Source organism: Anneissia japonica, unplaced genomic scaffold (genome assembly GCF_011630105.1).
Source record: "Anneissia japonica isolate Jap-2015-1 unplaced genomic scaffold, ASM1163010v1 scaffold287748_len1686314_cov196, whole genome shotgun sequence".
Taxonomy (NCBI): domain Eukaryota; kingdom Metazoa; phylum Echinodermata; class Crinoidea; order Comatulida; family Comatulidae; genus Anneissia; species Anneissia japonica.
The window spans coordinates 397,623-410,549 of record NW_022727190.1 but is presented as its reverse complement, the minus strand read 5'-3'; the positions used below and the strand labels follow the sequence as shown (position 1 = coordinate 410,549).

General features: G+C 36.2%; 3 protein-coding genes across 5 annotated transcripts in view; 2 read left to right on the top strand and 1 right to left on the bottom strand.

Annotated features, from left to right (window-relative positions):
- LOC117113598 (soluble guanylate cyclase 88E-like) overlaps positions 1 to 12,927 on the bottom strand; it is a 60,121-nt gene that overhangs the window by 21,918 nt on the left and 25,276 nt on the right. The gene's annotated exons all lie outside the window — the stretch shown is intronic.
- Positions 602 to 3,630, top strand: LOC117113601. 2 transcript variants are annotated; one of them, XM_033256992.1, is made up of 5 exons: positions 602 to 756; positions 1,553 to 1,766; positions 2,096 to 2,278; positions 2,544 to 2,752; positions 3,073 to 3,628. In XM_033256992.1, exons 2-5 carry the CDS (start codon positions 1,556 to 1,558, stop codon positions 3,298 to 3,300), a joined length of 831 nt encoding a protein of 276 aa, XP_033112883.1. In that variant the 5' UTR covers positions 602 to 756; positions 1,553 to 1,555; the 3' UTR covers positions 3,301 to 3,628. The 2 variants fall into 2 exon arrangements, with proteins under 2 accessions (XP_033112883.1, XP_033112882.1); XM_033256991.1 differs by having other exon boundaries at positions 615 to 780; positions 3,073 to 3,630.
- LOC117113600 lies at positions 6,046 to 12,921 on the top strand. The gene is made up of 5 exons (XM_033256990.1): positions 6,046 to 6,195; positions 10,031 to 10,256; positions 10,891 to 11,073; positions 11,554 to 11,762; positions 12,481 to 12,921. The coding sequence occupies exons 1-5, from the start codon at positions 6,184 to 6,186 to the stop codon at positions 12,706 to 12,708; spliced, it is 858 nt and encodes a 285-aa protein (XP_033112881.1). The 5' UTR covers positions 6,046 to 6,183; the 3' UTR covers positions 12,709 to 12,921.

Sequence of the window (12,927 nt, the reverse complement as noted above, 5' to 3'; positions counted from 1 at the left end):
TATATATAGTCGTTGAAACAAAAAATTATGACAACATGGCATTTCTTTTGAATATAAATACAGTGTTCAATAGTGTACATGCCTTGTCATAAGTTTTTGTTTCAACGACTAATAATAATATATAATTTGAGAACACAATTGGATTTCCAAGATCTATAGAGTCACTAAAAGGCCCATAATATTTCCAATCCAGGTTTGTGCCGTGTTTACTATAGAATTATTACTTCTAGTCTACAATGGCCTTTATTATATTTTTCGATGCATAAAGAATGCTTTTAAAACATGTTGATTTAACGATCTCACATAGCTTTCTATTGGAGCTGTCTATTATTGACATTTCACATTATGATGATGTCAAGCTTGAATCGGTTTGGAAATTCCCATGTATGAAACGCCACTAAATACATAATTACCTTCAACACATTTTAGGTCAATTTACCAAACATGAATTTTAACCATACAGGTATCTAAAAGTGAAATCATGTTAAATGATTGTTTATAAAAAAAAAGGAATAGAAAGAATGATTTAAAAATACAGTAGGCCTACTCGTTTAGTTTGTGATTAGCCGTGTGTCTGTTGACGTACCGTGGCTGATTACCGCGAACCGTGTGCTTCAATTCTACGAACTACTAGTCTAGTAGTAGCCTACTTGGGTGTCTCATAATCAAGTACGAGTATTAGACGCTTCGTGATATTTTTGGAGCTTTGCTTTGCTGATTTTGTCATATTTCGTGTTCTACCTATTCTAAATCCAGGTATAGTAGCGCATGGACGAATCGGTAAGCGCTTAAATTGATGTAGTATCAAGGTACCCATCCTTGCATGCAAGCAACCCAGTCGTGTGTCGGCGTGTCTGCATGTATAATGTCAATTTTCGTTTATCAGTTTGTCCATGTTTTTCTTATAATTTTCTAATCGAGGTTGTATTTTCATGGTAAGATGTTCTAACTTTATCCCTCTGCGAGTGTCCCGCGGGAGAACAAAATTGTTTACGTGGGTTACTCCGATAGAAAGTACCTCATTTTTTACAATACAGGATTTTACCAGGGAAGTATAAACATTTTACTCTCTGATCTTACTTTTCGGTGTTTGTCTGGAAAATGCTCGGTCTGAAATAAACTTTTCTCTCTTGGAACCGCTTATGTTTTTGTTTGTTTTAGTACTTAAGCCGTGTGCTTTTGCATTTTTTTGTTTTTTTTTTTGTTTTAGTACCCAAGCCGTGTATTTTGTATTTTTTTTAGTACTTATGCCGTGTTAAATTGATACAATTCAAAATAATCTATATCTGTTTGGCACCACCAATATTATTTACACTAGTTGAATTTTCGGTCGACGTGTCCACGCCCCACAACAAACTTCATCCAGTCTTCAGAGCATTATAATTGATGTAGGTTCAGATTATTCTAAGAAGATGTTTTAGTATAACATGCAATTACTATTGATGTGCCCATATGGTCATCCTGACCATATTTAGGCATGTCACATGTTTTGTCAAATAAAATTTCATAGTCTGGATATGGCTTAACACTCTTTTTTACTTCAATATTATAGGAAATGATGATTACGTCACAGCCGGGAAGAGAAAATGCCATTTACCCATACGATCCAGAGTCCCTGCAAGTAGTCAACTCCATCCCTGCAAAGCACAAAAGCAGCCAGAGGCTGTCGGAGGAAATCAGTAGGACCGTTGCTGACCTGTCTCAAAATGTTGAGTCTCTTCGTAGCGGCCTTCATGGCAACCTTTCCTACGAGCAATTTATGGCAGGTAGGTCACAGAAAAAAAACTCGAATGTGCAGCGGCGTATCTCTGTCTCTTATACACATCTAGATGTCGACGATCCGTTAAGGGGCACTAATCGCAAAATATGATGCTTTTAGGTGATTTTAAACTACTTGACCGTGATTTTTTGGGGGCGACTGGAAGGGGGGGGGGTTGCGAGTAATTTCAGGGGGAACGTGTGCCCCCGCACCCTCCCCTAGATACGCCACTGCGAATGTGAACACGTTTTGCCAATGTTGATATCAAACGATGTCGATATTTTCTTATTATCTCTGTAGTCTAACAGTTACTGATTCTATAAATATTTTCCCCAGATATGATGTACCACGATGAGGTCGTACTGGCTAATCGACAGTTTTTGCAGTATGCCTTCGTAACATTTGAATTGCTGTCGAATCCTGGAAGTCCAGTGCTGCCGCTAAAGAAAAATATGACGCAAGGGAGAGCTTTCCTGACCAACCGTAGGTTGATTGTGCTGAGCAACGAAGGAACATGCAGTAAGTGTACTACTTCTTATCTCATGCATAATTTACATTGGGAAGCAAAAACCGACTGTGATTTGGTGGATATTAGGTTGATTATCTATGCTCAATCCAAACTCAACTCTTCAAGACAACGCTGGAGAACTCATTTAGCACTTCACAAAGACAGCATTCACATTTGATGGTTTCAATGCAAACAAGTTTACACTCCCTTTCACTTGGCTAGGCTACACATGACATCATAGTTCGTAATTATCACTATTTTACCTTTGTTTTTTAGGCACTGCGGTTTCTGGATTTCCTTTAACCAGTGTGAAACCGAGTAAATACTCAGTGAAGTGCGAGGCTGGTGACGCTTTCCATTACCAGTACCTGCCACTGAGCAGCATTCGAGCTGTCGAATTTGATGCCATCATTGGTGCATCGATGTCTACATATATTGACAGCCAGGAAGCGTGTTGCCTCTTAAAGATGCTCAGTTGGTTCGGGGTGAGTTTAATTGTTGGATCTTGTGTTCGACCATCCTTTTTTTTTTGCGATTGTGAATTTGCGATTGTGAAGCACTTCGACTCGTGTTTACGTATTTCTGTTAGCCAAAGGATCCCACCATTCCATGTCGCTGCTTGTTGGTGGTGGTTATGTTGATGATAATGATAAAGGTGAAGACGACGGCCACCACCACAATGAAAATTATAATAAAGTAGCTTAAAGTTAAGACAGCATAATATTATAGAGGAAAAGAGGAAACAAAACACTGGACACCATCCAAATATTATAGAAATTACAGTATAGCATTTTTTATCTTTCAGCAAGCGATGTGTCTGCGAAGTTGGTATGAGGTGGGCCGTGTTTCAAACCCATCTTTGAACCAACGTGTTCTTAAATTGAGTGTGGACCTTCCACCATGGGGAAATCCGTGCATTATGTCAATCTATGTACAGCCCACTGTCAGTCTGCTGCTTGTTAAAGAATTTCTCCGTGACTTACAGTCATATTCGCCGGCGATGAAAATCAAATCTTGTGAGAAAGAGGCCTAGACACGAACGAGATCAATATAGAGTAGTTTTCTGATTGCTTTTCTTATCCAAATTTAAATTTGCACTTAGTGTTATATTTCACTGATAGGTGTTGCTATGCTAACATAATTTAGAAAAGTTGAATAATCTTATAACAAAATTTTTTTAGAGTTGAAAACTTTAACTGTATCATTCCTAATTTAATTGAGTCTTCACCTTTTAATGTAAGCCTAATATATATTTTTTCTTTTTTATAACAAATCATAAATATACTATATAATATAATATATAAATTATGATATAATAGAAATACACTATATTATATATCTTACTATGTATATATATATATATATATATATATATATATATATATAAAGATAATGATACATATATATATCTAATTATAAGTTTTATTATGATTAATTTTTGGTTACTTTTTAAATGTGATTGTAATCTGTAAAATCTTTTGTTATTAAAGATAAATTTCCTTTTTCATTTTACTATTGGTTGAATGTTGATATTTATATTTGTTGCTTATTTGTCGTACATATGTGGTTACTTTAAAATGCATTGCCAAATAAAAATATTATGTATTCAACATAAAATTAGTAATGCATCTTGAATAACTTATAAATTAATAAATGGCTTTTGTTGTCACCAAAATGTTTCAAGCTTAACTACACCATGTAGAAAATGTTAAAGGTCTAGTCACGTCATAAATGAACACACTACTTCAACTAAAACAATGCAGGGGCGGATCCAGAGATGTTCGAAAGGGGGTGGGGAGGGCAAAAAGTGGTGCCGATCGAGATAACACTACCCTAGGGGTCCCGCGAAAATTTGGTATTCTAGACGCCCGAAAATAACCTCTAAGGCGCTTTGGGCGATACATTTTTTCTTTTTTTCTGTCTTTCTTTTCTTTTATCTTCTTTTTTTTTTTTGCTTTCCTAAAAAAGGGAGTGGGGTGGGGGTGTCCCTAAATCCGCCCATGCAATGATAGTGGTATCATTTGATGTGGTATCTCATTTTACCAACAAAGCATTAGACGTCACAAGAAGAGACCGAAACAAGAAGAAGGAGAGTAAACTCGGGAGTGAACGTTGACACCATTACCAATGGACTACAGAATAAAATATTACTTTAGCTTACTACAATTGCATCTTTTGATGATGGCATGAACTTAACAAGTGTCCAATGAGGACGAGGCAAGCAATACGTGCGTGTCTCATAAACACATGCTGTCCCCCACAAACGCACGTATGTTTCTACGCTGTTTAGTGGGACTTTAGCAACAAAATTTTAGGGGGCGGGGCTTAGCGGTAACCTCCATTATAGTTTAAAAAATTATTACAAAAATCTCAGCAATGAATTTTTAATTTATTCAGCAATAGAGCGAAGGAAAGGGGGAATTTTTACTTATTTGGCAGTTGGAGCCATTTTCTTGGAAGACATATTTACCGGGGCGACTTTTTCTGGGGCATTTTTTCGATACCATACTAGTCTACAATGCCTTAACTAAAAAGGGAAAATATATGCAATCAAACAATTCTGTCATCTTGGTTTCAAAGAAAAGAAATAATTCATAGAGGTATTTTTCACTTATCTCTATTCATTTTATTTTGTTTTAAACACTCCAAATACATTTTGAATTTAAATTATATTTCTGAAATTGCAGAGAGCCAAAAGATATTCCATTCCAAGTTCAAATGGCCGTACAGTATATTTTATTATTATTTCAAATCATATGTTACCACAAACTAAAAGCAAAAAATAACATTGTCATTTTTAAATCTAACAATGAAAACTATGGCCTACCCTAACTTCGGGCCTACTAATAATTGGCTATTATTATTAGGCTATTATTGTTAAGTATTATATTAAGTAATATTATTTTAGTGTAATATTAAATATTTTATTTTTTGTCCGTTTTAATAATTTTATCTTTCACTGATAATAATAATAAATGGTTATTTATATAACGCATATGGGCCTATTGCAAGAAACTGCCCCTTAACAACAACAACTAAACCTAGGTGACGCGAACAAAGGAGCTGGTTTCACATTTGTCCTGGCACAGATACCGTAGGTAGGGCCTAATTGTTGATCAGGTAGATCAATTTTAGTATGCTTTGTCAATTTCATTATTGTACATTTACTTTCATTGATCCGATATAATGTATCCTGAATAAATATTTTGCATAATAATAATGTCTATGTTAAGTCCCAGACTTACTGTTTGGAATGAGCCTGATTGTACTCGAGGCCTAGTCCTACTAGCTCTGCCCACTATAGATCAATCTCTTCTGATTAATTATTTAAATTTATTTATTTTAATTTCATATTTCGGTGATTATGATGTAACGATTCCACAATGTGAAGATGTGAAGCATTTACTTCGATCAAAGAGGTATAAAACTATTTATTTTTATACCTCCTTGCTGCAATTGATGCTACTTGATATATGGTGTCACATTCAATTTTCGGAAATTGAAAGTACTGGTAATTGGAAATTCCCACGTATGAAACACCGACATGAACATATAAATATCACAAAATTAAATTTTTGATTAATTTACAGAATCGAATTTTTACAAATTCATTCAATAAACATCTAAATAAAAGTAGATTCAAGCTAACACATTTGCTTAGAAAATGGGAAATATAAAGAATAATTAAGATATATACAGTAGGCTTAGTCGCTTGGTTTGTAACTTCATTGGTGTCTCCATTGACGCACCGTACTTCCTGGGGAAACAAAGTACTTGTTATAGGCTAATCAGTCTATACTGTAATCATCCATACAATTCTTTTGTTATCAGTTGCACCGTTAGTATTGTGATATCGTATCTCGAAATTTCAAATTTTACAGGCTATCTTAATTGCAGGATAAGTTTATTACAGTACATGGACCAAACGGTAAGCAAATAATGAGCCTCAATTAATGTTTATTTAATTATTCTATATCCATGATCATCATCGCATGCATGCAGGCAGCATCAATAGATAAGGGCGTGTCACTGTCTTTAACCAATATTATCACCATACTATGCATTATTTTATATTCGAATTGTGGAATAGTAATTATGCAGGGGTGTCATTTTAAGCCGGCGCAATCTCCGTCTATTATGATTTTTGCGCCGGCTATTAGAACAGGTAAAAATAAAATAGTGGCCTGAATCCTAGGCCCACCAAATGGGCTGTCCATGCCAAGCCCTAAGAACCAATATTTTACTTTTTAAAATATAGAATCTATATTGTTAAAACAAGAATTTCTATTCTTTCAAAAGAACACACGATCCCCAAAACGATCGACGCGACAGCAAATCAACCCACATAGGGAATCCCCAAATTGGTTCTTGTAAACAAGTTCGACTCAAAATTGAACCACGGAGCAGACTTGGTTTGATTTTCGAAATATAATTTTGCTGGTTTATTAATAAACGTAATTTATCTTGGTACAGTAGTATGTGTTTCAGTCATTTAATAAATTTATTATTCATTGTGTTAACTTTTCTCGAAAAACATTGAGAAATTCCCTTCTAAATCTAGCATTTACCACGAAAATTATAACAGCATTCTTCTAGGCCTAAGCTTATAGGCCTATTTTGTACGATACTAAATTATCACAACAAAGCAAATAAAATTTCATTCAAACACATTGTCACAAACAACGTTCAACCAAATAACGCCGTCGGCGAAGAACATCTGGACAAGACCGCTTTGTAGATAACACGTGATCGGCCGTACGAAGTATGCTATGAAGCAAGAAGTAAAGCGCCTCGTCCGTCATAATATCATAGAATATGCGTGTATATTTTGTAAGATGTTTTATTTAATCATCACAAATATTAAGTCAAAAAAAAAAATTCTGGTCGAGCGTTGAACCCCGATCGAGCGAAGAAAGACCACGTGATCCACCCTAGGAAGTATGCTAGGAAGCAAGATGTAAACAACCTCGGCCGTTATAATGGCATGTAATACGCGTGTATTTCTTGTAAGATATTTAATCATCACGAATAAAGTAAGTCAACCAAATAGTTTTAATGTTTTACTAACACATTTTCCCACGTCTTCACTAAACAAAAACAACATTGACAGTTGATTTGAGAGAAAGACTATGCTGTATGTACGAGCCACTCTACAAAGTACGGTATGAGGTGGATCAGGGTGTGGATACTCGCTAATACGTACAGTTGGTCATGATATGAGTAAACTAAAAATAATGCAAATGGCCCAATTCCGGCGCATGATCTTTTTTGGAAAAGATAACAATGTTTCAATAATCTATTTAATGATTGAAATAAATATATATTGTATCAAGTTATACGTTTAATAAAAACATTTTTTTTTAAACCTCCGTTTTTTAAACTCCATGGACGTGGTTCAACGTACATTCGCGTGAACAAATTCGGGGATTCCCCGTGTGCGTTTATTTGCCGTCGAATCGATCGTGCGTTGCTCAGTAACAACTTTTATTTTAACATGACTAAACAATTAAAAGCTTGAAGAAAATATGATTTTCGTTCACCGTTAATTTATGTTACATTCTAAGGTTATCTTGACAACAAAAGGGCCTCTGCAAATTAGTGCCGTCGTTAGCTTCAGGCACCTCGGCAAATTGAAGAATGCCGACGCTAATTTCGAGGGCTGTAGCAATGTAGATTATTATTACATTGTGTACAAATACAATATTTAGATAATAAGAACGTGTATTCAATTATAGAAAAGTTAGCCCTGACGAAGGACAGTGTTCTGTCCCAAAAAGCTAGGCATTTATCTCACTGGCTGTTTTTATTTTACGTTTAAATTTTAGCTTTTGTATCTCACTGTTTTTTTTTTTTTGCAGTATTTTGCCTTTTGGATTATAAATAGAAGTTGTTATAATTTTGTTTTGTATACTTGCAAAGGTAATTAAAAATACCTGCATGAAGGAAAGGCAGTGTATTAGCTGTTATGTAGATGAAAGTATAAGAAAACTAGTAAGTAGATAGAATCAGATTGCTGAACTGCAATTGAATGTAAATAGTTTAAAAAGAAACGCTGTGAAAGAAAATACATAATTACAGTACAAACAGTGTATGATGTGCTATCCATTTACTTATTGTTATTGAAAATTAAAGTAACCACAAAAGTGTTTGACTGTTGGATTTTTATTTAAAATAGTGTTTAATACATTCTAAAATCAAACATAGCAACACAATTCAAAACTGAAAATTCAACACTTTTAAATGGCATCTTTCAGTAATTACCGGTATTTTTCATTTTTTTTCTTTTCTTAGGTAGGGAGTGGGGCACCCCATCCCAAACCACCCCCGCTTAAGCAACAAAAGTTAAATTTTAACACTGTTAAATGCCAATTCAAACACTGTTAAATGGCATATTACAATAATTATTTTCCATTTTTTTTCTTAAGTAGGGAGAGGATACACCTCCCAAACCCACCCCCGCTCGGGTCAATGAGCCCTCGGATGTCGCTCCGCAACGTGTTCCTCCGCCTATTACTAAAACTCATCCTGTTATTTCATTTCAAAATGACACCACTGAATTATGGATTTAAAAATGGTGCTACTCGGATGATTTATTATTAAAGAATTAACATATTTAGTTAGACTCATAAATCATTGCTATTTCCGAGCATCTAAGGGGCTAAAGTGGTTTTTTTCTCTTAAGCCAACAGCACCCACAATTCATTGAGCAAATGTTTTATTTTCTCAAATTAAGACACTCCGTCGGAGAGGAAAACAATTTGCAGAAATAAATTACCTTTTTGACCGATTATAATACTAATTATTACTACTACTATGCCTACTGGTAAAATAAAGTACATTATTAAAAAAAACAAACGTTTTCTTCATCGCTAAACTGTCGGAGTTCCAGGGGCTTTACCTCCTCCGAGGGGTTCTGGACAGGCCCTGACTGGCCTGCCCAATAAACGGTCCTGTCGGAACATCCAACCACCGTCTGAAACATACGATCATCGGGAATGTCCTAACGCCATCACAAATCTTATTAAATCAATTATAAGCTGCTGTACTTGGTTGTACGGATTTTAAAATAAGGAAAATTTAAGTAATTGAATAGGTATGGCGAACCAAAAATAAACAGATCACGTTAAAAGAAAACTTACAATTACGCAATTTAATGTTCTTATTACAGTTAGAGAGGGATTTTAAGATTTTACAGAAAGTAAGTTCACAACTTCATCGTCCCAATCAAATCGTTCAGAACTGGTCAAATTTATTCCTCGACAATACAATACAATACAATACAATACTCATTTGCTCTCAGAATTTCATACTTATGATACAGTACCAATAATTGTATTATTACCTCCGAGGCAGTGGCGGATTCCAGGGGACCAAGCCGGCCCGGGGCCCCCTTTAAAAAAATCTTGATCAAATTTAGGTCTGGGAGTGCTATTTCCGGCCATGTAGAGGTGCCATAATCTCCATCTGTGAAAGTCTCTCTCTGGGCCCCTCTATTTCGAAATCCTGGATCCGCCACTGACTCTTATTAGTTACACTAATACCTTATTAACGAATTCATAGAATCAAAATAGGTGTTGTTTGTTGGTAGAGAAAAATAACAGCAAGCATTTCAAAAAGAAGGCTTAAAAATATACCGTATATATAATTTTTTCAAAATATGTGATGAAATGTAAATACTGTAGGATTATATCAGTATTTTCCGGGCATCTGCCTAGTTTGCAATGCGAAATAACAATGGAACACATTCCTTTACTTCAAACAAGGAAACATTTATTATGAGCCGGCCAAGAAGAGTAACCCGTTATCACAATGCCATCTACCCATACGATCCAGCGTCTCTACGTGTGGTCAACTCCATACCTGCAGTGCACAAGAGCAGTCAGAAGTTGTCGTCCGAACTCAATAGGACCGTTGCTCAACTGTCACACAGTGTTGAGTCTCTTCGTAGCGGACTTCATGGCAGCCTTTCCTATGAGCAATTTATGGCAGGTAGGTCACAGAAAAAACCTTAATTATATAAGCATATATGCTACAGAAAATGTTTTTCCCCCTTTTTTTTAACTACAAAAATAAATGGAGTGGAGTTGAATGTCTTAGTGGTTAAGATGCCTTCCAATCCCAGGGTCCTTGGTTCAATTCTTGTCAGTGTTGCAGGCATTTTTCTCACGACCAAACAACCCGACTCCCTAAGCCTCACATTGAGATTTAGTTTGTGTAAACGCATCGTGTGGGTGTGTGTGTGTGTGTGTGTGTGTTTGTCTTGTAAAAGGGATTGTCACAGTTATATTCGCAATTCCTGGCGCATGTGTGTGCGTCCAAATTGGGTCTATATTGTTTCATTGGAGCTGGTCATCTTGCTATTAGTGATGATTACATTGTTTAAGGGTTGATTGATTATATTTCGAGATATGTGTGAGATCCCTATGGCCCGCATACGATCTACAGAAATACTGACTTGACATCAAACAATTTTAATACTCAGTAAAACTTTTTCCGTACAAAGTTGTGTTTCGATTCACGCACCACACGACCAAGTAAACGAGCGGAAACAATGATCATCAAGTTTATTTTCAAAAAATATTTATTTTGTCCCTTCATTCTAATTCTATAACTCTTTTTCTAGATATGCTCTACCACGACGAGGTCGTACTGGCTAATCGACAGTTTTTGCAGTATGCCTTCGTAACATTCGAACTGCTGGCGAATCACGGTAGTCCAGTGCTGCCACATAAGAAAACTATGACGCAAGGAAGAGCTTTCCTGACCAACCGTAGGCTAATTGTACTGAGCAACGAAGGGACATGCAGTAAGTGTTTCACTTTTCTATGTTAAATCATTGACAATGTTTACATCGCAACCAGCTTAGTCCTAGTGAGTCTTAACCAGTTCGGTTATCTAATCCAATCCAAACTTAGACTTTCCAAGATAACTTTAAGGAACTTGAAACTAGGTCTCCCTCTAAATTAAAGACCCTCAATTCAATACCACCCCCTCTAAAGAGCACTCGTCTGTGGTCCTAAATTAACAAATGTATTTTATCTTTTTATCATTGTAATTATAGACCAAAGCTGTTAAAGACCATGGAAACACCGGTCCCAAAAGTTGTCTTTAATTGGAGAGACCTGTAATTAGCATTCTAGAAAGATAGTCATACATTTTTTCGATATTTTGTCTACACAATGATATCAATGTAAACAATGTCACACTGATTTTCACATTTTATCTAGGCTCTACAGATGGAACCGTAGTTTGTAACTACCATATTCTTACCATATTTTAATTATAGGCACAGCGGTTGCTGGAGTTGCTTATACCGGAACGAAACCGAGTAAATACTCGGTGAAGTGCGAGGCTGGTGACGCTTTCCATTACCAGTACCTGCCACTGAGCAGCATTCGAGCTGTCGAATTTGATGCCATCATTGGTGCATCGATGTCTACATACATTGACAGCCAGGAAGCGTGTTGCCTCTTAAAGATGCTCAGTTGGCTCGGGGTGAGTATAAATGTTGCAGTTTGTGTTATTTTGTTAAATGGCTTTTTGCAGTCACGGAGCACTTAAGCGAACTCTACGACTTTTTACTCCGCAAATACTTCCCAAAGGAACCAATTATGGCAGTCGCTGCCCCCGAAGTGGCGGCCCGGGCCCAGCCATCGGAGTAGAGAGATTTCGCAACCTCACGAAAACGATAACGAATACGAATACGTCATTATCATTATCGTCATTCATGCCTAAAACATACTTGACAATACGCTGTATGAGCTGAATAAGATCCTTGATTCATGCAAAAGGCATGAATCGCCTACGTTGTTACAGATATGCTACTGTAGTTGAAGGGTTTTATAAAAATTTGATGACGTATCCGTATTCGTTATCGATTTCGTAAGCTTGCGAAAACTCCCTACTGTCGGAAAGTGACAGTGCCATTTGTCGGGGAAATAGTTTAATGAGAAACATCCACAGAACCCGAGACAGCTGAGCTGAGCGTGTAATTTTCTTGACTGCCTGATTGATTGATCATTGATTGATTGATTAATTGATTGATTGATTGATTGATTGATTGATTGATTGATTGATTGATGCTGATATTGGTGGGGGTGGACGGGAAGTAATTGTGATGGTGAAGATGAGGGTGGTGGTGATATAATTGAGAAAATAAAAGAACAACACACCAATCTATAACTCAAATTATCACATTTTTCACATCTTCCAGCATGCGATGTGTCTGCGAAGCTGGAATGAGGTAGGCCGTGTTTCAAACCCATCTTTAAACCAACGCGTTCTTAAATTGAGTGTGGACCTTCCGCCGTGGGGAAATCCGTGCATTGTGTCAATCTATGTACAGCCCACTGTCAGCATGCTACTTGTTAAAGAATTTCTCCGTGACTTACAATCATATTCGCCAGCGATGAAAATCAAATCTTGTGAGAAAGAGGCCTAGACACGAACGAGATCAATATAGAGTAGTTTTCTGATTGCTTTTCTTATCCAAATTTAAATTTGCACTTAATGTTATATTTCACTGATAGGTGTTGCTATGCTAACATAATTTAGAAAAGTTGAATAATCTTATAACAAAATTGTTTTAGAAAAAAAAAAAACTTTAAATCTTGCGAGAAAGAGGCCTAGACACGAACGAGTCCAATAGTGTTTACTGACC

What these genes read in the sequence shown, in the direction of transcription:
- LOC117113601 (XM_033256991.1), top strand. An exon ending in CTACGAGCAATTTATGGCAG is followed by an intron (nt 1,767 to 2,095) that starts GTAGGTCACAGA and finishes TATTTTCCCCAG; the next exon opens with ATATGATGTACCACGATGAG. An exon ending in AGATGCTCAGTTGGTTCGGG is followed by an intron (nt 2,753 to 3,072) that starts GTGAGTTTAATT and finishes TTTATCTTTCAG; the next exon opens with CAAGCGATGTGTCTGCGAAG.
- LOC117113600 (XM_033256990.1), top strand. An exon ending in CTATGAGCAATTTATGGCAG is followed by an intron (nt 10,257 to 10,890) that starts GTAGGTCACAGA and finishes CTCTTTTTCTAG; the next exon opens with ATATGCTCTACCACGACGAG. An exon ending in GAGCAACGAAGGGACATGCA is followed by an intron (nt 11,074 to 11,553) that starts GTAAGTGTTTCA and finishes TTTTAATTATAG; the next exon opens with GCACAGCGGTTGCTGGAGTT.